Below are 27,333 nucleotides of genomic sequence, written 5' to 3' on the forward strand. Positions count from 1 at the left end.
TGGTTTAATGTTTCCCATTTAAAGTACCCAATTCTATTCAATTCTGTCTCTATGACATATCTTTAATTTTTCTTATCCTTAAAATGAGAAGGTTTTTTCCACTCAATATCCTCCCATCTACAACATGTGGCATGCTTGCCATATTTCTACTCTACATTTATCTTTTACTAAACCTTACAGCACTGGCCCCATGGTTAAAGATAAAGATTTCCCTTCTCTCTTTATGTTTAAATAGTGGACTGAGTGGAAATGTGAGTTCCCTAGAGCCACACAAAGCACATCTCTTTTGAGAAGGTATTTTGACCCCAGGTGGAGTACCAGATAGAGGGAGCAAGCTTCTCCCTAGTCAATGAGGCCAGGAGGACATGGCATGGCATCTTACCTCCCTCACTACCCTTCTTTCCATGCAGTTTCCATTCCCAGGGCTGAGGACAGGATAAAAGTGTGCAATGAAGCAGAAGGTACATAGTACGCAAGGGAAAGTACCACATAAAGAAACAGTGGGATGTATTACAGAGTGCTACAGCTAGGAGGGCCCTTACAGCACATCTAATTCAAACCTCTAGTTATAATAGGCACAAAAAGGAGTCCAGAAAAGTTCAGTGTCCAAAAATACACAGCATGGGCTGGCCAATTAGAGCACAGCCTTGTAACACCAAGGACAAGGGTTCAGTTCCCCATTCTGGCCAGCCACCAAAACAAATTTTTTTAAAATAAAAAAATAAAAGACATGGGGTCAAAGATACATAGCTGATGGCTGGAACCAGTACCCAGGACACCAACCCATTTTCTCTGATCCTCCAACACATGACAAGACTGGGTACAGGAAAAAGCAAAATATGAAGTTAAATCCACGAACGAGACCCTCACGCCACCCAGACCAACCAAGTAAACATACCTCCTTTAAAACAACCCATGTTTCAATCTCCCATTTCTTTTTCAGCCCTTAGCTTACTAAGCTCAAATTCTGATTCTTATCCAGGACTTAATAGATACCCTGGTGGCCTGAACAGTCAGAATCCCAACTCTACCCCAACGTATTGCAGCCTAAGAAGGAAGATCTTTCGGAAGCAGAAGTAGAATATAAGTAGAAGCTCCAGGGCCGGCCCGTGGCTCACTCAGTAGAGTGCGGTGCTGATAACACCAAGGCCACGGGTTCGGATCCTATATAGGGATGGCCGGTTTGCTCACTAGCTGACAACACCAAGCCAAGGGTTGAGATCCCCTTACCGGTCATCTTTTTTTAAAAAAAATAAATAAATAAGTAGAAGCTCCAACTCAGGAATATTCTGGACCATACATCATAAATAAATAAAATAAAACTGATTCTAAATTCAGCAGCGTTTGAAGCTTATGCAGGCAGAAAGGCAACAGGTTACCCAACCAGTAAGAGAAAAATTCAAGAATTAATAACAAAAGGGCCGGCCCGGTGGCGCACTGCTACAGTGCGCCGCTTGGGAGCACGGTGGCGCTACCGCCGAGGGTTCGGATCCCACATACGGACCGGTTCCCGCTCACTGGCTGAGTGAGGTGCGGGCGCAACACCGAGGGTTGCGATCCCGTTGCCGGTCCCGGTCCGGTACAGGCGCGACACTGAGGGTTGCGGTCCGTTGCCAGACACAAAAAAAGACAAAAAGGAAAAAAAAAAAAAAAAAGAATTAATAACAAAGTAGGCTAGAAGAAGGGCAAATGCTATGAGTTTACCTGGAGTTCATATGAGATTAGCTTCCTACTTTCAGTTAGAGCAGAGAATGACCTTTAAGGCAGTTTGTACCATACAAGAAGAGGATACAACCCCAGATGCAAGAGCGAGGTCCTTTGACATTCCCTATGCAAAGGAAATCAGATCTTGATTATCTCCCAAATGACGAACCTTTTGGCTCAGTTATCCACAGGACCCAGGGGCCTCCAGCCAGAGTTGGCCACAGACAAAGCTAAGGTAAGAAGGAAACAATGGTCTAATGTACTTCCTACATTCCCAAATGACGTGGGCATTTAAGCAGAGGCCTTGGTGCCTCAAACAAAGGGAGTGACTAACGCATCTCCTGGCAGGCTGATGGAATTGGTGCTTTTGAACATGTGAGCTGTTTGGCTGCGTGTCAGCCCTTCTCCATCATGTAATGTAAAACTGCTCCAGGATTGGGACAGGCAGAAGGTACAGCTCCAGCATTAGGGGGCAACTGATGAATGCATGAAAAGTATAGCCGAGTTCCAAAATAAAAGTGTTTGGGGGGCCAGCCCGTGGCTTACTTGGGAAGTTTGGTGCTGATAACACCAAGGCCAGGGATTTGGATCCTTACATAGGGATGGCCAGTCAGCTCGCTTGGGAGAGCGTGGTGCTGACAACACCAAGTCAAGGGTTAAGATCCCCTTACCAGTCATCCTTTAAAAAATAAATTAAATAAATAAATAAATAAATAAATAAAAGTATTTGGGAGATTATGTATTATTTTTATGTTATTAAGATCAAGAGTTGGGCCGGCCCGTGGCTCACTCGGTAGAGTGCGGTGCTGATAACACCAAGGCCCCGGGTTCGGATCCCATATAGGGATGGCCGGTTCGCTCACTGGCTGAGCGTGGTGCTGACAACACCAAGTCAAGGGTTAAGATCCCCTTACCGGTCATCTTTAAAAAAAAAAAAAAAAAGTTATACATTTCTTAAATCAGTGCTATCTCACACTAGTTTTTGTAATTATCAGTGCAACTATTATGTAATTCAATAAACTTTCCAGAAATATTTACTATGTAAAGCACAAATTTCAGTGATTTTTGGAAGGCAACTACTTATATACTGACAATTTATATCACTATATACTTGCTGTGAGGATTAAATGATTGTGTATGTCAAGCCCTCAGCTGGACTGTATTATAAGACTTAATCATAAACACCACAAGCACAACCTAACTCTCAGAAGACATTATTATTCTCAAATTACAAATAGGAATTTGAGGCACCACCTTACAATAGAAAAGACAAAAGACCAGAAAAAAGGATTCATTTAAAATACATAATAATTAGTAAACTACCAAACTGAGAAAATATCTCCTTTAAAAGAAAAAATGATACCTCTCATAAGGATGAGATATAATGAAGAAACAAAGGAAGGACAGATAAATGAATGAATGTAAAACTCAGGCAGACTAAACTAAGAATTTAACTTATAGTCAAATGTTAGGGCCCCTAACAGGCAGAACAGGAAGCTGAACAAAAGCTCTTTCTGCCCACTGGGTTCCTAAGAGTCTAAAATGAAGGATTAAAAATGGCTTTATTTCAACGGAGCACATTTTGTCATCTGATCTCTATCCATGACATGGATATGAATAAGTAACTTATGGCTGCACTTGTAAGTGGCAACAAATGCCTGAATATTGTGCCTCATTCACTCTAGGATGGCAAATCACTAAATGCTTATCTTCAGGAAAAAAATCTGTTTATGGCCTTTATTTTAAAATTTAAAAATTTTATTTTTAATTAAAAAATTTTTACATTTTTATTTTAAAAAACACTAAGTGTTCTCAGAAGATACTGACTACAAAGAAGCAATAAGGAAATAAGGATGGGAGACAGAAAGGACACACAGAAGAGACTCAGGGCCTACAGATATAACGATCAGGGAGCACTCAGAGAGACCCCTCTTACTGCTATCAATGGAAGCCCAGTGAACGCATAGGGATGCTTGGAGCTAAAAGGTCAAGGAGAAGCATTCTCTAGATATATATTCCTAAAAGGTGCCATCAATCTGTACCCACTCTAGCAATGTGGGTCCCCCTCCTCACAATCCAATTTCTAGGATTCTATCCTAAAGAAATTAGCAAAGATATATACAAAAGTTAGTATATATACAAAAGAGTCAAAAATACATATAAAAGAAAGTTCATCACAGCATCACTGACAGTAACAAAGAATCTGAAACAACCAAAATTTTCAACAGTGTGGGAACGAATAGTTAAAGTAAGGTAGAACCACCAGAAATCTATTTTCAAAGATTTAAACACACAGGAAATTACCTGTGATACCGTTTTAAGCGAGGGGGAAAAAATAGGATATCAACCTGTATATATGTATGACACTCGACTTTGTTTAAATATTATACATATTATATGCCTTTTTAAATACTAAAAGGAAATCCATAAACATGTCAGCAAAGTTTAGTTCTATTCTAGATGGAGAAAAGACAATGATTTTTATTCTTCCTTTAGACTTTTCTCTAACGAGCTTATATTACTTTTACAGTAGAAAAATACAATATTTTAAAATAGGTCTAAAGTCTCTCATTTAAGATGACAATTGTCAGTCTTAGGGGAAGGCTCAGAGACAGACTCAGAGAATAAAAAGATTCAAATCTACACAGTAACTCTCTTTGAAAAAAGATGAGAGGTCTAGGGTGACACAGTCTAGCTTTTTCCCCTACCTTGCTGTTGGGTCCATTTTCCTGGGCCTTGCAGGAAGCTCTACTGGAGAACCCATTCCTCTTCCCACAGCAACCATTGTACCTTAAATAACCTCTTAAGCGTTTCTCACCTCTTAGCATGAAGATCAGAGAAAAAGAGAAAGAAAGAGCTCTACTCTCTTGTTTCAGAGGAAAAAGACTCCCTTGTAAAGCTATCAAAATGACTCAAAATCTGCTATGCAAATTCTGAAACATAAGTCATGAATCATGTTCAGCAACCATGTGTGAGTCACTTATTTCTCATGAATGCATACAAAAACAAATGTATGAGTGCCATCTTGTGGTAAACCAGACTACTACCATGGCCAAGTACCAGGCTGTCTTCCACTCCCGGGTAACGTAACACAGCCAGGGGCACATGACCCATAATAACCTAATACATTGAGCATACATTCCCCAAAGTGGCTGGTACTATTTGTTTTCAAGGACTTCTGGTTTAGATTCCAGAAATGCCTGTTTGAGGACAAATGAGAATGAAGGGGCGCAAAACACAGGATGTGCCCATGGGTTTGTGGGTTGCTGGAGATGACCATCAGGGTGCACTGTGTGTGGTATATACATGCACACATACCACAGTACTGCCGCGGGGCAGGGACCTACAACATAAATACCTCCTCCCCTAAGGATACTTACCAATTTTATAAAGTTATGAAGAAAAGCTTTACATATACAATCAGTGAGCCTTGTGCTTAGAAGTTTTATTTATCAATGTTAGAATAACCATCACCAACTTGGGCACAATTCCAAAGTAGAGTTCTTGTTGAATTCTGACCATAAAATTCTTCTTTAAGCTTGTTAAGATCTTGTAAAATAAGAAAGTTTTCCTAATACTTTAGAAAAAATACTAATCACTAAAAAGTTGATCTCATACTCAAAGTGGTCGTCTTACATTTTGAAAGATGAAACCCCACCCTTGTGGACATCTATGTATTAATTAATCCCGGTCTCCCAGGCTTCAGAGGAGATGGAGAAGTCCTCACAGTGCAACCTGACCAAATGACTCTGGGAGTGAACTAAGTGCTTAAATGAAGTCAGTGCTGCAAATCTCATGATACACTGAAGGGAGCTGAATTAGTCATGGTTCTCCAGAGAGACAGAATCAATAGGATATGTTATAATTATATGAGAGGGATTTATTAGGGGAATTAGCTCAGACAATTGTGAAGAAAAGTCCCACAATAAGCCATCTATAAACTGGATGCTGGTAGTGTAGCTCAGTCCAAGTCCAAAGGCCTCAAAACTAGGGAAGCTGATGGTGTCATTGGTATAAGTCCCGGAACCCAAAGCTGAAGAGTTGCAAGCTCTGATGTCCACGAACAGAAGAGTGCATCCTAGCTCCAGCAGACAGAGAGAGCTTCACCTTTTCCCTCTATCTTTTGTTCTCTCTGGACACCCAGCATATTGGATGGCTCCCACCCACATCAAGGGTGGGTCTTTCCTACCCAGTCCACTCAGACTCTCATACTAATCTCTGCTGGAAACACCTTCATGGACACACCTAAAAAGATAGCTTTACCAGGTTTCTCAGCATTCCTTCATCTAACCAAGTTAACACGTAGAATTAACCTTCACAGGAGCTGATATTGAGTCTGAGAAAAGATCATCTTCTCCTCCGAAAGGGATTAAGGTAAAAACCTCGCAGTTCTGGGCAGGAGGAGACAACAAGCAGGCAACAGACAGCAGGAAGGAAAAAGCTGAGCAAATAACCAAAGTTCTGTTGGGAGATGGTGTTTATGGCTCTCTCTGCCCCACCCAGGTTAGAGGCTTTTATTTCCAGAAAAGGATTTCCCCAGTGTTAGGGTGGAAGCACATGGCAGGAAGTTGTTGCTTTGGTCCTGGATGGGTAAAGGGGAACATTTTCAAGTATGTGAAATAAACTGAAAGAACCCAGATGAGATGCATCCCAACCAAATAAGTCATGGGACAGCATTAAGCCAAAGAAATTACAATCATGATGCTGAATTGGGAAAATGAATCTGACTTCTTGTTCACTTCTCCAACCTCTGAAAGAACTTCTTCTCCCTTCCTGACTTGACAGGATTGACATTCTGGACAGCCCCTGTTAGAGATAAACCAACATACTGGACAAGGAAGAAATGTATTAAAATTTTTTTCTGAGAGTCTTGACAAGTCACTTCAGGGAGAATTCTTCATCTTCCCTCTGCACAGGGAAAGCAGAAGGGGGAGAGTAAAAATAAAGGCCAAGTTCTCTCTTGTCCACAAAAATAAAAGGGAGGAAAAAAGAATACTGACCCTGCCCAATTAAGATTCAAAACCATAAGCTTCCTTAAAAACAACAGCCTTGCTTCACCAGAAACATCCTGGGATTAGTATAGGTTAGTACTCTGAGTTGTGTCACCTAGGCTTTGACAATTAATGATGTATTAAAACAGGAGATGGTGACTTTTCAACCTTGGCTCCAGCTGCCCATCTGTCCTAACCTGGGAAGAAAGTAACTATCACGATAGCTTGATGGGAAGGTCTTCCCCATATTTCCGGAGCAGCTTCTGATGGTTGTGGTCCACTGACCACTGCTGGGGCAGATGCTTGGGCTGCATGGAGTCCAGGAAGTGCTGACGCCAGCGGCTCTCCAGCTGCATGAGGGAGTGCAGCCCACCCTGGGTGTGACACTGCACCACCTTCAGCCCGTGAGGAACATAGTTTTCATTGGAAATCCTGCCAAGACACGAAGTACATAGGGTCTGAGGGAAACAAGCACAGGACAGTCTCACAGACAGCTTCAAATGCTGTAGGCCAAGGATATATGTGGAGGTTGCTAGACTCCTAAAGTGTTGGTTACTTTAATGTTTGCAAAACATCTTCTTTCTCGTCTCTGGTTTTTTTTATATTTTGGACATATGGCTCACAATCCAACAAAAGGCATTTGGGAGCTTTGAGCTATACTTTATGGAAAAGCCACTGTATAACGCTCAGCCCCCACTACAGGGGCCCTACCGCCTGGCTAATGATGGATGAAGAATGTTGTTCTTTCATTTATTGCAAGGTTAGGCTAGTTGGCTAACTTGGTTGGTTACAGTGTGGTGCTGAAAACACCAAGGTCAAGGGTTCAATCCCTTTACTGCCAGCCAGAAAAAGAAAACAAAAACAAAAAACAAAAAACCCCACCTAATTCCAAGGTTACTCAGTGACCAGCTCACCCTTCTTTTAAGTTATTCATTCTGAGCCATACTCAGTATTTATATAAGGCTATTAAATTAGCCCACATGTTCCAGTTTTTCATAACACAGTGTAATATCTGACTGTAAAATACAAGGTAGCACATTTCTTTACTGTCTTCTTTCTCACGAAAAGAATGCCAAACCAGATCAATGAGAAGTGTTTCAGCTATAATGCTACCATGGTTGCTCAATTGAGCAAATAAATGGTGCTACTGAATACGAAAATGAATCCTTGACTCCTTACTAATTAAGCAGAAAGGCCTTAAAAACTGCTCTGATGCCATGTGAACAGTACTTCTTCCTCCTGTGAATAAAAATGACCTCTCTCAAGGAAGCACTCTGCCCCCACAGACTTTCCTCTCCCTACATCCACACCCCAGTCTCAATGCTCCCCCCACAAGACCTCCACCAGTCTCACTAGTCTCACAGTGTTAGTACCCTCTGGGTATTTGCAGACATTTTATTACTTAGCTCATAAGCTTTCCACTAACTTTCCTATCTCCAAACTGCTATTCTTTTCAGTCCCAAGTCTAGCATCCAGCTGTCCAATTCAGCAAGATGAATTTGTTAGAAAAGCTTGTGGCTGAAAGGGGAGGTTTAGCTGTCTTAGGAAATACATTTGGGAGTTGGTTAAAGAAGCCAGTTTCACTAATTTGTAATATGACTTGCCAAGTTACTTAACTTTAACCTCAGGATATCTAATATAAAACTTAGAAAATAACATCTATTCTACAACCTCACAGAATAGTTATGGGGATACAAATCTAAACTCTACCTCATTAGGTTGTTATAAGAAATAATCAAGGAAATTTATGTAACGTTTATTAGCTTGGTGCTGCAAGTTACAGTATATCTATAAATATCTGAGGCTGGCCGGTTAGCTCAGTTGGTTAGAGCGTGGTGTTGATAACACCAAGGACAAGGGTTCGGATCCCTATACTAGCAGAGGGAGAAAAAGGTTATATAAATATCTGTTCAATAAATATTTGCGGGGCCGGCCCGGTGGCACACTGCTACAGTGCGCCTCTTGCTCCCGCCAAGGGTTCGGATCCCACATACAGACCGGTTCCCACTCACTGGCTGAGCGAGGGGCGGGCGCAGCACCGAGGGTTGCGATCCCGTTGCCGGTCCCGGTCCAGTACGGGCGCGACACTGAGGGTTGCGGTCCGTTGCCAGACACGAAAAAAGACAAAAAGGAAAAAAATAAAAATAAATAAATAAATAAATATTTGCAATATCTATGAGGATTAGTAGCATGAGTGAAACATTTTTGGTTTTGAAAATAAATAAGTAAATATTTGCTGCTATAATTTAAGTGGGGTTTTTTGTTGTTGTTGTTTTGTGTTTTGGCAATGGGCATAGTTTATTCCACTTCATGTAGACACTGAAAATTTTTGTTTTTTCAAATTGATAACAAAACCACTATAGGAAACCAGCATTACTATCAGGGCTTTGTGAACTTATCAGTTCAATTACTTCAACCCCTAGTACTGTTGAAAAAGTGACAGTTGGTAAGCCAAACTATGCACGGTAGCCCAGAGTTCTCATCGTCTGAGCTATGTGTCCATCCCTTTCTCAGGACCATAAACTTCCCATTTAGGAACACTGAGTTACGACATATGAATTCAAATATGTACTGAAAGGGAAAGAGGGAGAATGCAAGGAAGGAAGAAAAAAGAGAAAAGTAACTTAAATAGTAATGGTAATTCTGCCCAACATTCCATTCACTGGACCAGTCACCCTGGAGCACAGGTGAGACAGGAAACATGCACCCACTGGCTGCAATTCTCATAGACCTATATAAGATCAGAGACACAAAACCATATATACTGTACTTGCTGGGCAACTTCAGAGATTTGAGCGTATTACTGCACTATTATTTTCATCTAATATACTAATTTTAGGATTTCCCTCTGCACAGAATGTATAAGACACAACTCCACAGCATTTGAACTGTCATGCTAATCATGAAAATGACTGGACGTATGTATATGACCTTAATAGGTCAAGGATAGACACCTCACGAAAGGCAAGTCTCTTATGGAAAGGAAATTCTCAAATAGAGAGTTTTAACCCACTCCCACAGCATTTTCCACCATTAGACACTTAATGGGCTAGATGTAAGGCTAGGCACTGTACCTAAGTGGCAATGTCCTCTCCCTGGCATGCATTCTCATGAACTAATGAGGGTTAATGTCAGCGGGTTATTCCCCAATCCCTTCTTTGACCAGAACTGGACATTTTACCTGGTTTCTAGGCTGGCAGCTTCCTGCAGCATCTCATCTGTGACCGTGTCTGTGTTATAAAATTCTCTGAGTGCTTGCAGTAGCTCTTCCTTTCGATCAGCCGGCAGGCTCTCTGCGTTGAGCAGGGCCCTGGCCCCAGAACGCACCTGCCGGCGCTCAGGATCTTCCAGCAGGCGCAAGCCCTCCTCAGAGCCAAAGGGGGCCTGGAACTCCTTGGCCAGCTGCTGCTTCAAATGCTTGTCATAGTAGTTGGAGATGGCATGGCAGGATGTGCAGAGCAGCAGCACATCATGGGAGTTGTGGTCCTTCATCTCAATGGGAAAGTGCTTCCGGTACTCATGTGGAATCACATTCTTCCTGGAGCACACCCACCCAGAAAGCAGTGCTCATTAGCATATGACATGGAGTACACATGAAGCTACAGGTGGGCTACTGGGATTCTAATCTGTGCCTAAACATGACTGAGAAGGCTTGGGCACCATAACCCAACAGATTACATAAAGACAATACTACCTGTTCCACTCTCAGCCCTACCTGTACCTTAAGTTCCTACCTACCTGCCTGCCTTACCCACCTATGCGTGTCTTAGGTTCCTCTCTCCTGAAGTATGTACAGACAACTGCTGTCAGGCTTTAACAGAGGCCAGGATAGGGTGAGGTTAAGAACAACCTTTGAGGGGCCAGCCCGTGGCTCACTTGGGAGAGTGCGGCACTGGTAGCGCTGAGGCCGCAGGTTCGGATCCTATATAGGGATGGCCGGTGCGCTCACTGGCTGAGCATGGTGCAGACCACACCATGCCGAGGGTTGCTATCCCCTTACCAGTCAGGAAAATAAAAAAGAACGACCTTTGAGAAAGCTGTGCTCCCAGAAGGAAAAGTCTCAGAGAAATGAAAAGATACTGTAATGACCTTTGATGTCTAGAAAACAATCTTTGAAGAAGCCTGGTGACCTGAAAAAGCCAATTTCCTTCATCTGAGGAATTCCCTACCCTGACTTTATTTCCCTAATTTACCAAGGTCAACCATAATTTTCTTTCTTTTTTTTTTTTTTTGTCTTTTTCGTGACCGGTAAGGGGATCACAAGCCTTGGTGTGGTGTCGCCCACACCGCGCTCAGCCAGTGAGCACACCGACCAGTCCTATATAGGATCCGAACCTGTGGCAGGAGCGTCGCTGCGCTCCCAGCGCCGCACTCTCCCGAGTGCACCACGGGGCCTGCCCTCAACCATAATTTTCTAAGAACTAAGCTCTCAGGAAAAACTCCTGGTAGAAACAACTACTTGCCTCACTTTGAGGGGGTGAAAGGAGGAAAGTGAACTCCTCCACAGAAGCCAGGGAGCAAGCCCAAGTGTCTGGGCACTCAGGCCTAGTAGGCAGCCTCTCCTTCTCTGTGTGGGGACCCTGATATGAAATAGTATTACAGCCCAGAGCAGCCTTCAGGTCATACGGACACCCCATCAATAATACCAAGGATCAGACAGCTTGTGAGCCACTCAAGGAAGGATTATGAGGACACATCTGCTGACAGAATTGGTCTTTAGTCCTTAATGAGCAAAACACAACTGCTCTCTCCATGGCAGACTGTTACTGAGAATAGTGTTGCATTCCAGAAACTGGCTCAAGAGTGGGTAGGGAGCACTATTGCAAGGCCAGGCAAAGTGTCGAAGCTCTTGGGGAAACTGTAGTGCCCCCTAGGGACAAGCTTCTCAGCCAAAGTGGACAGACTCAACCAAGGCCTCTGAAAGCTCAGTGTGTGGCTACAAAGGCAATTTCCATCAGAGGCAGACAATCAAGGTAGCCCAACATCACACTCACCGAATGTAGGAGTCTCTCTTGCCACACACTACACACAGATTCTCTTTAACCATCAAGTAATAGTCTCCTGGGGATTCAGGTCTTCCTGCGGGTTCAAACTGTAGCTTGACCACAAAAGGCTCTTCACTCACCAATTCTTAGAGAAAAGAAGCGTTAGTGTTTGATCCCCTCACCTCCCCACCCCAACCCCTGGAAGAAGCTCCACCTTAACTGTTCTCTGCTGTGTCCTGGCAGAGAACACTATTTGTGGGTTGTAACTATCCAGTCCCACCTGTCTCAAGGTCTCTCTGCCTTCTTCTATCCATCCCTCCTACTCATCTCACTCCCCACTCCTGCCATTACCCTTATGCAATAGATAAACTATGACAGTTGAATCTCACACCTCCAATGCCTTTGTCCAGGTACCACTGAGCTTTTCTTCGATCACAAGTACAGAGGGGCTGTCCATCAGGAGCATGAAGAAAGCAGTTATCATACAGAGGTGATTTTCTGCAGGGAAGGGAGAAATAAATCTCAAACTGAAAACTAACTGTTGGTCAAGGTATCAGTCTTCTGAGTGACTCAAACTATTCTCAACTCTAGGGTCAAATATACCAATTATGGAAGAAACAAACAGGGCAAGAATCCATGTTTAACCCTCCATCTGCTTTGGGCTAGGAAACAGAACTAAAAATGAATCAGTTTATGCCTCTAATTTCTATACTTACTGGACTGGGGCATTAAGGAGTGAGTTAGATGGTGTTCACATAGCTCTGCTGTGAACACAAACAGGAACAAAGCAAAAAGAAAACTGCCAAATCATTGGATTAAACAAAGTAAATTAAAATTTTAGAAGTTCAAGCTAAAGTAATGAGAGCCATGTGGATTTATTTTAGCTCACATGCAATATTTCCTTCAATTTAATCGTCTAATTCCTAAAGACCCTTTCCTACAGGGACAAAACTTCTGCTTCCAAAGTACTTATTATTAATCCTCCTAAAATAGAAGTATAAATTGTACAGGAAAATCCCCATTGGCTAGAGAATAACATTAGCTTAGAGCTGGATATCATTCTAAATAATTAAATACTAAATGAACAAGAAATCAGATTATGCATTTTTCCTGAAAAACATGAGGCACATCATGTTATTCATTTTCACAGTTATCCTGAAACGAGCAAGGAATAATAATTATACCCTCATTTACAGCTGGAGAAGTTACAGGTCTAAGGCCTCATCAGGGTCAGTGACAAAGCTAAGCTTTCCTCATTTCCACTCCACTTGTTGAAAAATTAAAAAGTAAAAGAAGGGGGAAAGGAGAAAAATACACAAATAAAACAAAGGGTAGTCCAAATGTCCCTGAAGGATAGAAAGGGTAAAATTAACCCCTGGAGAACCTCTGCTACCTTACCACAAACCTCCTTCCCAGACCCTAGGTGAAGCATCACACTCTTTACTGGAGGCTGGGACACTGATTTTACTAGCCAGGGAACAACTCAGTTACCTGGCAGAATAGCCCACCCCCAAGGGCTTTCTTTTATGTCTTCTGGGGTCTCTCCCTTCATGGTTGCCTGACACCGGTCCATCAACCTTAGACTTCTTATTTCTTGGCTTCTGCTGAGATTCTGTTTCTTCCCCATTAACCTCTTCTCCCAATCTGCTAATTCCTTTGCTTCGGAATGGGATGTCTACCACATCCTGGCATTTCTCCAAGACTTTTCTCCAGCCAATGTGGTCATCGTTTTCTTGTACAGGTGAATTCCTAGAGAAAGGGTATCCAAGAAGATGGAGAAAGAGAGCCACTGAAATCTGGGCATCCCTGGCAGCATAAATTACCTGAAGAAAAAAGTCAGAGATCAGTGGAATCTGGAAGGCAAACCAGAAAGAGCAACTTCAAAGTCAATCACAAAGATATAAATAACTTTTAGGATCCTAATCAATATGTGCAATAACCTAGATACCATGTAGTCCTTTAAAACTTTTTATTATGAAAAATTTCAAACTATACAAAAGTAAATTGAATAATATAATGAACTCTAGTGTTCCCTGTTTTTAACTGAAAGAGCTAAAATAATGACTTACTCTGAATGTTGGAAAATCCTAATCCACATAAATCAGTGAAGTTTCTTTTTATCTGCTATAAACTGCTGGACAGATTTTTCTCAAATTTGGGGGAGGGAGACAAAGGTCTGACAATTAGTATATGAAATTCACTTCTAGTCACCCTCTAGAATAGCTGAAACCATAACTCATTAAGAGATCTGTGTGACTGCAGATTTGTGTTTTTTCCTGACCAGCCATATCTACTAATAAAATGGTTTTTTTTTTTTTTTCCCTTTTCGTCTTTTTTTTCGTGTCCGGCAACGGGATCGCAAACCTCACTGCTGCACCTGCACCTCGCTCAGCCAATGAGTGGGAACCGGTCTGTATGTGGGATCCGAACCCTCGGCGGGAGCGCCACCACGCTTCCCAAGCGGGGCACTGTAGCAGTGCGCCACCAGGCCGGCCCTCTACTAATAAAATGTTAAAAACAAGAAAAACAAATGGGTTTCAAACACAGGCCTCAAATCAAAAGTCACAGGGCCCATTTCCGGAATTTGTTTATTTAATAATGTTAAGTCATTCTCCCAAGCAACTGGTAACAGGCAAGCTGGTCATAAACAAAAATAATCAAAACTAAAACCAATAGCTTTTCCCAACAAAGGGTTGTAAGGACTTTAAAATTCCTTTAATTCACCTTTAATAACCAATCCAGGTAAATAATTCTATTAGCAAGGATTTTTTAGGTTTTAGAATAAACAAATTTGGATAAAATTTTCCACCTAGATCCAGCAATCAACATATGTATCAGCAGATGGTATCCCACAGGAAAAGAGTGTGCTTGAACTTGAAGAGTTCAAAGTGCTTTTTATTTTTTTATTTTTTAAAAGATGACCGGTAAGGGGATCTTAACCCTTGATTTGGTGTTGTCAGCACTGCACTCTTCCAAGTCAGCTAACTAGCCATCCCTGTATAGGGATCCAAACCTGTGGCCTTGGTATTATTAGCACCACACTCTCTCAAGTGAGCCTCAAAGTGCTTCTTTTTTTTAAAAAAAAGATGACCGGTAAGGGGATCTTAACCCTTGACATGGTGTTGTCAGCACCACGCTCACCCAGTGAGCGAACTGGCCATCCCTATATGGGATCTGAACCCATGGCCTTGGTGTTATCAGCACCGCACTCTACCAAGTGAGCCACGGGCCGGCCCTCAAAGTGCTTCTTAACACATAATTTTCAAATGATATAGAAACAAAAGTACTTTCAACAAGATGGTGCTGGGACAACCAGATGTTCACAAGCAAAAGAATGAATCAGGACCCCTACCTCACATGACACACAAAAATTAACTCAAAACGAATCATAGACCTAAATGCAGGAGTGAAAACTAGAAGACTCTTAGGGTAAATTTTCATGACTTTGGCTTAGGCAATGATTTCTTGGATATGACATCAAAAGCATAAGCAATAAAAGAAAAAATAGATAACTGGAGCTCATCAAAATTGAAAACTTTTCTGCTTCAAATGACTCCATCAAGGGCCGGCCCGTGGCTCACTCGGGAGAGTGCGGTGCTGATGACACCAAGGCCCCGGGTTCGGATCCCATATAGGGATGGCTGGTTCAAGTCAAGGGTTAAGATCCCCTTACCAGTCATCTTTAAAAAAAAAAAAAAAAAAAGACTCCATCAAGAAAGTGAAAAGACAGGGGTCGGCCTGTGGCTTACTGGGGAGAGTGTGGTGCTGATAACACCAAGACCAAGGGTTTGGATCCCTATATAGGGATGGCCAGTTAGCTCATTTGGGAGAGTGTGGTGCTGACAACACCAAGTCAAGGGTTAAGATCCCCTTACTGGTCATCTTTAAAAAAAAAGTGAAAAGACAAACTGCAGAATGGGAGAAAATACATATCTCATAAGGGACTAGTATCCAGAATATATAAAGATCTTTTAGAACTCAACAATAAAAAGACAAATGACCCAATTAAAATATGGGCAAAGGATCTGAATAGACATTTCTCCAGAGATATACAAATGGCCTATAAGCACATGGAAAGATGCTCAGCATCATTAGCCACTAGGAAAATGTAAATCAAAACCATAATGAAGGGCCGGCCCGTAGCTCACTCGGTAGAGTGCGGTGCTGATAACACCAAGGCCCCCGGTTCGGATCCCATATAGGGATGGCCGGTTCTCTCACTGGCTGAGCGTGGTGCTGACAACACCAAGTCAAGGGTTAAGATCCCCTTACCGGCCATCTTTTTGAAAAAAAAAAAAAAACCATAATGAAGTATCACTTCACACCCACTAGGATGGCTCTAATCAAAAAGACTGACAACACAAGTGTTGGGGAGGATGTGGAAAATTGGAACACTCATATACTGCTGGTGGGAATATAAAATGGTGCAGCAACTTTGGAAAGCAGTTTGGCAGTTCCTCAGTTAAACAGAAAGTTACCATATAACCCAGCAATTCCACTCTTAGCTATATATCTGAGAGAGAAGAAAATATACATCCATACAAAAATTCATACCCAGATGTTTATAGTGGCATTATCCTTAATAGCCAAAAAGTGGAAGCAACCCAACTCTCCATCAATTGATGAATGAATAAACAAAATGTTGTACATCCATACAATGGAGTTTTATTTAGCAATAAAAAGAAATGAAGTATTAATAAATGCTATAACATGGGTAAACCACAAAAAAACATGATAAATGAAAAAAAACAATCACGAAAGACCGCCTATTGTATGACTCCACTTAGATGAAATGTCCAGAATAGGAAAACCTACAGAAACAGAAAGCAGATTGGTGGTGGCCTAGGGCTGGGATATCGGGATAAGAATGGGATGTTACTGCTAATGCGTATGGGGTTTCTTTTTTGCAGGTGATGAAAATGTTCTAAAATTAGATTGTGGTGATGATCGCACCACTCTAAATATACTAAAATCCATTGTTTGGTATACTTTAAATGGGTAAATTCTATTACACATAAATTACATCTCAATAAAACTGTTAACAAATAAAAAAAAAAGGAAAGGTACCAAGGCACAAAGTAACAACTTACTCAGGGTCACAGTAAATCAGAAATTGCTATAGAAAACAAAGAGATAATCTGATTCCTAGAACCATATTCCTTGACCACCAACACCTTTTCCCCACTCAGCTACCAGAATATAGGCAGCAGGGCTTATACCTCTTAGGTAGAAGACCAGAAGATTCATCTCAGGAGAGGCTAAGTACCTTGAATGAAAAGACTTACAGTAACTGACATTTGACTGTAATCCATAGTTACAATGAAGCTCACTAGTCCAAAATCCACAGGCCATATGTGCTGTGCTCTAAATACGTTTAAAAAATTTTTATTTTTAAACTGACACATAATTGTACATATTTATGGAGTACAATCTGATGTTTCGATACATGTATATACTACACAGTGTTTAAATCAGGGTGGTTAGCATATCCATTACCTTATGCACTTATTTTTTCATGGTGAAAATATTTAAAAAGTTCTGTTCTGGCTTTTTTTTTTTAATTGACATGTAATAATTGTACATATTTATGGGGTATAGAGTTATATTTCAATACATGCATACAATGTGTGATGATCAAATCAGGGTAATTAGCACATCCATCATCACAAAAATTTATCATTTCTTTGTGGTGAGAGCATTTGAGTTCCTCTCTTCTAGCCATTTGAAAACATACAATAAATTATTGGGTTGTTTTTTTTTCCTTTTTGTGTTTTTTCCTGACTGGTAACGGGATCGCAACCCTTGGTGTCGTGCCCGGTTACAGTGACCAGCAACGGGATCGCAACCCTCGGCGTCGCGCCCGCACCGCGCTCAGCCAGTGAGCAGACCGGTCTCCACATGGGATCCGAACCCTCAGCGGGAGCGCCGCCATGCTCCCAAGCGCCGCACTCAACCAAGTGCGCCACCGGGCCGGCCCAATAAATTATTGTTAATTATAGACACCTATCACTACTGTACACCACTACAGCTTACTTTTCCTGTCTAGCTGTAATCTGTATTCATTAACCAACCTCTCCCTATCCCTACTCCCCCTACCTTTCCCAGCCTCTAGTAACCACAATTCTACTCTGCACTTCTATAACTATTTTTTTTTAAGCTCCCACATATGAATGAGAACATGTGATATTTATCCTTCTGTGTCTGACATTTCACTTAAGATGATGTCTTCCAGGCTCATCCATGTTGCCACAAATGACTGGATTTCATCCATTTTTATGGTTAAGTATTCCATTGTGTATATACATTTTATCCAGTCATCTGTCAATGAACACCTAGGTTGATTCCGTATCTTGGCTATTGTGAATAGTGCTGCAATAGACATGGGAGTGCAGATACCTCTTTGGTATACTAATTTCCTTTCTTTTGGATAAATACCCAATAGTAGGATTGCCTGATCATATGTAGTTCTATTTCTAGTTTTTTGAGGAATCTCCATACTGTTTTCTATAATAGCTGTTTTAATTTACATTCCTACCAACAGTATGTAAGGATTCCCTTTTCTCTGCATCCTCACCACCATTTGCTATATTTTTGTCATTTTCATAATAGCCATTCTAACTGAGCTAAGATGTCTCATTATGCATTTCCCTGATAATTAGTACTGTTGAGTATATTTTTATATACCTGTTGACCATTTTTATGTCTTCTTTTGAGAAATGTCTACTCAGGTCATTTGCCCATTTTTAATGTTTCTTTTTTTTTTTTTTTTGCTTTTAAGTTCCTTATATATTATGAATTTTAATCCCTTGTCAGATGAATAGTTTGCAAATATTTTCTCCCATTCTGCAGGCTGCCTTTTCACTGTGTTGACTGTTTCTTCTGCTGTGCAAAAAAGCTTTTTAGTTTGATAGAGTCCCATTCATATATTTTTGCTTTTGTTGCCTATGCTTTAGAAGTCTTTGCCACAAATTTTTTGCCCAGACCAATGTCTTGAGGTGTTTCCTTTATGTTTTCTTCTAGTAGTTTTATAGTTCCAGGTCATACATTTAAGTCTTTAATCCATTTTGAGTTGATTTTGGTATACAAGGGTACTTCAAAAAGTTCATGGAAAGATTCATATTATCTTTCAATTCTACTTTTCCATGAACTTTTTGAAGTATCCTCATATGGTAAGAGACAGGGGTCTAGTTTCATTCTTCTAAATATGCATATCCAGTTTTCCCAGCACCGTTTATTGAAGAGGCTGTCCTTTGCCCAATTTATATTCTTTTTTTTTTTTTCCTTTTTGTTTTTTTTCGTGTCCGGCAATGGATCGCAACCCTCAGTGTCGCCCCCGTACCGGACCGGGACCGGCAAAGGGATTGCAACCCTTGGTGTTGCACCCCCACCTCGCTCAGCCAGTGAGCGGGAACCGGTCTGTATGTGGGATCCGAACCCTCGGCGGGAGCGCCACCACACTCCCAAGCGGCACACTGTAGCAGTGCGCCACTGGGCCGGCCCCCCCAATTTATATTCTTGGCAACTTTGTTGAAAATCTATTGTCAGAACAAACTCCTTAGAGTCAATCTGGAATAAGAAGAATAGCGTTTGACCCTTTTCTCTACAATTTTATAGCTATGTAACACTGAATAAGTTATTTCATTTTTCCAAATCTTGTTTTTCTGTAATAGCATAAAATACCTAATACTTATCTATAGTTTTTATAAATATTATATAAGTTAACGTAAGTGAAAATGATGTATAAAACCAATGGATGATATTTACCAATTCAAATACCTCCCTCATAAATTTATTGGACCTTGTTTAATATGCACATGTAATAAGCTTAGGTCTCCAGTTCTCAGCCCATGATAAATTAGAATTGGGGAAAAAAAAAAAAACCAGAAAGCTATTGGGCAGTTATTGAGCAGTGAAAATCAGAGCGGTGACCTCAAAATCAAAAAGCAGACTGACTGCACTAATATATAGCATAATAGTTAATGGTTATAGTTCATCAAGAAATGATTAAATGATGATGAGACTCCTTCAGTTAAGAAAAGATAGGGTATAATATTTTAGGGGAAAAACCACACATGCAGTTCCTTTAAATCAGGATCTCCTTTTTTACCAATATATGAACATTTGCCTCTTGCACTGAGGTCAGGACATATTGAGATCTCTGTAAATTTCTGCTTAATAAAATTTTCAGTATTGAAAAAAAAAATCAATTGTCGGTAGCACTACATGGATTTAGTTCTGGGTTCTCTATTCAGTTCCATTCGTCCATGTGTCTGTTTTTATGCCAGTAGCATGCTATTTTGGTTACTATAGCTTTATAGTATCTTTTAAAGTCAGGTAGTGTGATGCCCCCAGCTTTCTTCTATTTTGATCAGGATTGCTTTGGCTATTTGGGGTCTTCTGTGGTTCCTTATGAATTTTAGGATTGTTTTCTCTATTTCTGTGAAGAATGTCATTGGCATTTTGATAGAGATTGCATTAAATCTACAGAGTGCTCTAGGTAGTATGGCCATTTTAACAATATTAATTCTTCCAATCCATGAACATGAGAGGTCTTTCCATTTATTTGTATCCTCTTCAATTTCTTCAACAGTGTTTTATAGCTTTCAGTGTAGAGATTTTTCATCTCCTCAGTTAAGTTTATTGTTTATTCCTAGGTATCTTTTTTTTTTCATAGCTATTGTAAATGGAATTGCATTTTAAATTGTAAATGGAATTTGTGATTTTATATCCTACAACTTTACTGAATTCATTTATTAGCACTTTTTGTGTTTTGGCTGGCCAATATAGGGAATGAACCCTGGACCTTGGTAGTATCAGCACCACACTCAAACTAACCAGCCAGCCTTATTAGCACTTTTTCAAATGTCAAATTTAAATATTATTTTCTGTATTTTCTAAAATCTTGTTAAATATTATATTTATAATTAGAATAAAAACAATAAAAATTATTAAAATAAAAAATGAAAAAGATCTTTGGAAATTCTGAATTCCCTTGGCAATAATATGGATCACAAATTTGGTTTCAAATTTGGTGGCAGTTGGGCTGGTCAGTTAGCTCAGTTGGTTAAAACACAGCCTTATAACACAAAGGTCAAAGGTTCAGATCCCCAAACTGGCCAGCCACACACACACAAAATATATATATATATTATGGTGGCAGTTAACTTTTTCCCCTCAGCTTTTTATTTGGAAAGTTTTCAAACTTACAGAAAAGTTAAAAGAGTAATAATGACAACTGACATTCATAATTGTCAATATTTGCTTTATCTCTTTATAATATATACCACACTTTTGGTATATATTATATACCAAATATATAATATATACTGGTTAGCTCAACTGGTTAGAGCATGGTGCTGATAGCAACAAGTTCCAGAGTTTGATCCCTGTACTGGCCAGCCACCAAAAAAAAAAAAAGTGTATATATACGTATGCATACATATACACACACACACACACGCACAAACACACCACACTTTTTTGTTTTGGCTGAATGCATTTCAAAGTTAAATTGCAGCTATTATGATACTTCACCTCTAAATATTTCAGTCGTATCTCCTTAGAACAAGGACACTCTCCTACATAATCACAATACCCAAGAACTTTAACACTGATATAAAACAAGAATATTAGCAAATATAGAGTTCTATTCTAATTCTACAATTGTCTCAAAAATGTCTTTTACAGATGTTCCAAGATTCAGGATCCCTGTTTAGGATCCGATCAAGAATTACACATAGCATATAAATGCCACTTCCAATCAACTTTTTGTAATGCAACAGCTTTACTGAGATACAATTCATCTACCATATAATTCATTCAAATTGTACATCTCAATGATTTTTAGTATTTTTACAGAGTTGTGCAATCATCACAAAAAATCAACTTTAGAACATTTTCATCATCCTGAAAAGAAGCCTTATATCCTTAGCAATCATCCCCCAGTTCCTCCTGCCCTAGGCAACCACTAACCTACTTTCTCTCTCTATGGATTTACCCACTGTGGACATTTCACATAAATGGAATCATATAATATGTGATCTTTTATGACTAGCTTTTCTCACTAAGCATAATGCTTTCAAGATTCATCCATGTTGTAGCTTGTATCTTTTATTGCTAAATAATATTCCACTGTATGGCTATACAGGTTGAGTATCCCTTATCCAAAATGGGACCACACAGCTGCCGCGAAAGTGGCTAGCTGCCACAACCACCGTGCAGACAGTCTGCCAGCCACTGGAGTACAGTGACACAAGGAGAGTCACCAGCAGAGACCAAAGAAAAGAAGAGGATGTGTCTCTCCACAAAGCTCATTCCAGAGTGACTGAAGAAGCATCTGCTCTACGATAATACTGGGAGACCTGAACACACCTTTCAGCACTGGACAGATAATGTAGGCAACAAATCAACAGAGTAACCATTACTCTTTCAGGAGAGAAGAAATCTAGGGTAAATGGGGGAGGAGGGACGGAGGGGGGATAGTGAGACATTGGACAAGGGGCATAAAGAATAAGTATGATTTGTAACAATATATATGCTAGTAATACTGATTTGATCAACATATGTCAACATTGAACCCCCCAAATACGTATAATCAATTATGATCCAATAAAAATTTTAAAAAATTAAAAATCTTAAATAAATAAAATTTAAATTTAAAAAAATGCTTGGGACCAGAAGCAATTCAGATTTCAAATTTTTTTTGGATGCTGGAGTATTTGCAGATACTTAATTGGTTAAGCATCCCTAATCTGAAAACCAAAATCTGAAATTTCCCAGTGGGCATTTCCTTTCAGTGTCATGTTGATGCTCAAAAAGTTTTAGATTTGGGAACATTTCAGATTTCAAATTTTCAGATTAGGAATGCTCAACCTGTAACATATTTTATTTACCCATTCATCAGTTGATGTATCCAATCAGCTTTTTAATGTCTCTTTTTAAAACATAAATGAACAGCCAAGGATCTAAACATTTGAGAAAAACCTTTGATTTGAAAGACAAAGACCAAAACAAACATTTAAAATAAACAATTCAGAGGAAGAAGAGGCCATGAAGGAAGTAGAAGACTTCTGTAATCCTTAATACACTAAAAGAAGATATTACATCCATTAAACAAAAATGGAAAGCTATTTAAAAGTGAATATTCAGAGATCAAGGATCTCTTATAACTTAAAAAAACAGAAGGAATAATTTTAAATTCAACATAAAAATTGGAAAATAAACTTGAGAAAATTTCCCAGAAGGTAAAATAAAAAAGAGATGGAAAATAGGAGAGAAAATATATTTCTAAGAAAATCAGAGGATCAATTCAGGGGGTCCAATGTCTACAAAATATGAATTCTAGAAACAAAAAGGACGCAAGGAAATTTTCAAAGAAGTAATTTGAAAATAATTCCTTGAACTGAAAGACATGAGCTTCCAGACTAAAAGAGTCCACTTAACTCTGATACAATGAATGGCCCACACTCACGTTTATCAATCTAAATTTTTAAAAACTGTGGATAAAGAGAACATCTTCCAGAAAGAAAATCAAGTCACATACTCAACATCAACACTGGTAGCTAGAAGACAAGGAGCACTGCCTTCAAAGCTCTGAAGGAAAATTATTTCCAACCTAAAATGCTATACTCAGCCAAACTATAGGTTAAGAGAGAGGCAAACCAACTAGCTTTTCAGACATGCAGAATGTCATAAATTAATTCCATGCTCCCTTTCTCAAGAGGCTATTATGAATGTACTCCACCAAAACAAGAAAGGAAAAAGACATGGAATTTAGAATACAGTGGATCTAGTACAGAAGAGAGGTGAAGGAATTCCCATGCTGATGGTAAATGCTGGGTAAGAGCTGGGCAGCAGGCCTGGAGTGCAATTGGTCCTGAAAGGAGCAGGATGACAGAAGTCTCCAAGACGGATGGCTCCAAGAGAAAATGAAACGAATCAGTTACTTGATGTGCCTGAACCACACAAGAAGAGATCTATAGTTCCGGTAAAGAGTCTGGGGTTGAAACAATTCATAGGTATATGGAACACTAAGGAAACAAAAATACAAATTATTATTCCTAGGAAAACAAAAAGTTGTATAAGAAAAAACATATAATTGCAGTTTACTGTATGACTCAGCTATAAATAATGCCAACATAAATACTGGATATTAACCTGATAAAAATGATGACTCACCTATACTGGGAGGGTGGGGAAGGGAATAAGTATTTGTCTGGGAGTAAGAGAATTGCAAGAGTACTAAATCATATTTTCCACAGTAAGAAGTCAAATATATACAAATAAGATATACAAATAAGAAAGAGTAATGTATGCATATAATTTAAAAATATAATGGTAATTACCAGAAAGAAGTGAAAGCGGCTGCCTCTGAGAAGAAGGAACAGGGAGAGGTAAGGCACGGAACTACTTACTGTTTCTTATAAGTCTTATAATGCTATACTTTTTAAAATTGTACATTTGTATTCATAAAAATAAATTATATTTTCTGAAATGCCTGGCATGTAATAAATGCCCCCCAAAATAAAATATAACAGGACTCTTACTCTTTCATTTAAGTGGCATATACATTGGAGACCAGTTATCTTGAGTATCACCAGACAGTGAGTCTATTTGAAGGCATCTCCACCCAATACTTATATCAAATTTGAGAATTAGAATTTAAAAAACAACTATACTTCAGAAGCAATGACTCTTCCATTCTTCAATATTCTGATAAGAAGTACCTGATCCTCTGTAAGATGCTCAGCATCCCAGTTGCTGCAACGAAGTAGAAGGGACTTGTCAAGGGGAAAGTTCAAAACAGCCTCAGCGAGTGATTTCAGGCTAAGCCCATTACAGAGCAAATTCTTTCTACAAGAAAAAATTAAATCATGTATCAAAAATGGGCAAATGACATGAACAGAAATATTAAAAACAATGTAGAAATGGCCAACAAACAGATGACAGATGCTCAATCTCAGTAGACACTAAAGAAAATGATAGATAATTTATCTATTAGATTGTAAAAAAATTTTTAAATAACTATATACAGTATCAGTGGAGCATGAAAAATTAGGCAGTCTCATCTAAAATTTATAAACTGTATATTTTTACAACCTTTATGAAAAAGTTTAATAAATAGCTATGAAAAATTTGAACATGAAAATTCTCTGATCCAGCAATTCCACTTCTAGGAATTTATCCTAAGGACAAGTGTGCATAAAAGGATCTTCACTGCAACACTATTTATAGGAGGAAAGAATTGTAAGCAACTTAAATGACCATCAGTAGCGTTTGTACATTACTTCTCAAATTTGAAAAATGGTAAGGCTATTTTTATTGAGGAGGTAAAAGCACTGGACAATGAAACCAGTAATAATAACTTATTCTTTCTGCTCTTCAAACACTTCCTGATTAAAATTGCTGCAATGTGGCAAAAAAATTAATTTGTCCAATGACTGGAGACTCCAATCAAGAGATAAATGTGATATGAAGAACATGTGGGTCTACAACAGCAGAGCTGATTTCTTGGCTACCAAGTGGGAGTCTAGAAGTTGTAGAGCAGGCAGCTTGGAGGTGAAGTTCATGTCAGTGTTACAATATGCAGTGTTCCCTCAAGTACTATAGCACACAAAATCATCATCGTAATAAAGAAAAAGAACTCTTTCCTTACAAAACAAGCAGATGGATCTCATTACCCCCAAAAGGCAGCACAGACTAAAAAGCACAAAACAGTACAGAAATATTTAGGTAAAATACATAGGTCTTGGGTTCAATTAATGAAAATTAAGGATTAGGGGAACACATAAAATTTTCTTTTGTCCTACTAAAAATTACAAAAGTGATGAATGCTTGTTATTAAAAATTCAAACAATAGAGAAGTACAGTGGGTGAAAAGGGAAAGTCTTCCACCCAAACTTCCATTCCTCAGGAAGAACCACTCTTAACAGCGTAAATGACCACTCCAGACTTCTTCTATACACAAATAAACATATAAGTAGAAGTAGGAAGAAATGTATTTTTTTGGTAACTGTTTTCTTTTTTATTCTGTAACTTGCTCTATTCACTTGATGTACCATGGACCTCCTTCCATGGCAGTAAGTATAAATGTTTGTATTTCATTCTTTTTAACAGCTGTGTGGTTTTCCAAGCATGGACAGTCCATATTTCTTGAAATCATTACCTGCACTGAAGGACAATATTTAATTTTCAATTATTTAATTCCACTTACACTTTTTTTAAAAAGGCCATATTTGGGGCGGGGGGGTGTAAAAAAAAAAGGTCTTATTTGGGAAGGTTTCACATTTCTTGAGGATAAATTAAAACAAATGACATCTTTGCCACTTCAAAGTTTCAACAGGAAAGATTCCAAACTCACATATAATAACCTCTATAGTAATCATCTTTGTTTAACATGTAATAAAAAGCCTAAAGAGTATCGAAGAAAAGATGACAGTACTACCCCCTCCAAAAATCCTTCTCTTCCCAGTTGAAAGACAGTTTCATCTGACTGATGTCCAAGGCAATTGAAAGTACAACTACTTACGGCAAACAGCAGGAGCGATCTAATAGCTAATAGTGCTTAAATATAATTCCTGCACTGTAATGTCAAATTTCTTGCATTATAATGTCAAAATTTTTTAGTTTCGTTACTCAAATGTTCAATAATAAAACAAGAATGATTTAAAAAAAATTTTTTTTTCTTTTTTGTCTTTTTTCGTGTCCGGCAACAGATCGCAACCCTTAGTGTCGCGCCCGTACCGGACCGGGACCGGCAACGGGATCGCAACCCTCGGTGTTGCTCCCACACCTCGCTCAGCCAGTGAGCGGGAACCGGTCTGTATGTGGGATCCGAACCCTCGGCAGGAGCGCCACCACGCTCCCAAGCGGTGCACTGTAGCAGTGCGCCACCGGGCCAGCCCAAAATTTTAATAAAGTTTTATTAAAAAAGGAAAGGCCTGATAAAAGCTTCATCCCTATTTCCAGAGAAGTTCATGGTAATATTCAGCTTTGGCCAAATTCTTATTTTGACACTCAGCCATTCTGCATTTAGCCAGAGAATTCAATGCACCTTCAATTTTTATATATATATATATATATATATATATATATATATAAAGATAGAGATGACTGTAAATTCATAGAAAAAGATCTGGAAGGACAAATCAATCAGATGATGATGGTGCTGCAGGTGGCAGTGACAATAACGACGATGATGACAGTAACAGTTAATATTTACACAGTACTCTCTAAATGTCACACACTATTTATAGGTTCTTTACATAGTTTAATTCATTTAATACTCACACGAATCATATGAGGTGGGAACGTTACTTTTTCTTTTTTTGGGGGGGGGTGACTGGCTGGTACAAAGATCGAATGCCGGACTTTGGTGTTATCAGCACCATGCTCTAACCAATTCAGCTAACTGGCCAGCCCCCTACAGGAACATTATTATCTCTACTTTACAGATGAGGAAACCGAGGAACAGAAAGATATAGTACCTTACCAAAGGTCACACAGCTAGTATGTGGCAGTGCTAGGACTCCAAACATGCAGTCTGCTCCTGAGTCAACTTTTAGCTTCTATACACACCACCTTTAACAGCACAGAGCAACAGTGAGCACCTCTGGGGAGGTGGTACTGAAGGAAGGAGGGTCTGATGAAATGCA

At 39.5% G+C, this 27,333-nt stretch overlaps 1 protein-coding gene across 2 annotated transcripts in view; it reads right to left on the bottom strand.

Moving 5' to 3' along the window:
- Positions 1 to 5,690: 5,690 nt before the first annotated feature.
- EXD2 (exonuclease 3'-5' domain containing 2) overlaps positions 5,691 to 27,333 on the bottom strand; it is a 51,678-nt gene continuing 30,035 nt past the window's right edge. Inside the window, exons 3-8 of one of the 2 annotated variants that reach the window (XM_008573713.1) lie at positions 24,406 to 24,532; positions 13,172 to 13,503; positions 12,072 to 12,178; positions 11,690 to 11,825; positions 9,877 to 10,233; positions 5,691 to 7,127 (exon numbers count right to left, since the gene is read on the bottom strand). In XM_008573713.1, coding sequence (XP_008571935.1) covers positions 6,911 to 7,127; positions 9,877 to 10,233; positions 11,690 to 11,825; positions 12,072 to 12,178; positions 13,172 to 13,503; positions 24,406 to 24,532 — 1,276 coding nt within the window. In that variant the 3' untranslated portion in view covers positions 5,691 to 6,910. The remainder of the gene's footprint in view (positions 7,128 to 9,876; positions 10,234 to 11,689; positions 11,826 to 12,071; positions 12,179 to 13,171; positions 13,504 to 24,405; positions 24,533 to 27,333) is intronic. The other variant, XM_008573712.1, reaches the window with a different exon arrangement.

This window comes from Galeopterus variegatus, unplaced genomic scaffold (genome assembly GCF_000696425.1).
Source record: "Galeopterus variegatus unplaced genomic scaffold, G_variegatus-3.0.2 Scaffold958, whole genome shotgun sequence".
Classification (NCBI taxonomy): domain Eukaryota; kingdom Metazoa; phylum Chordata; class Mammalia; order Dermoptera; family Cynocephalidae; genus Galeopterus; species Galeopterus variegatus.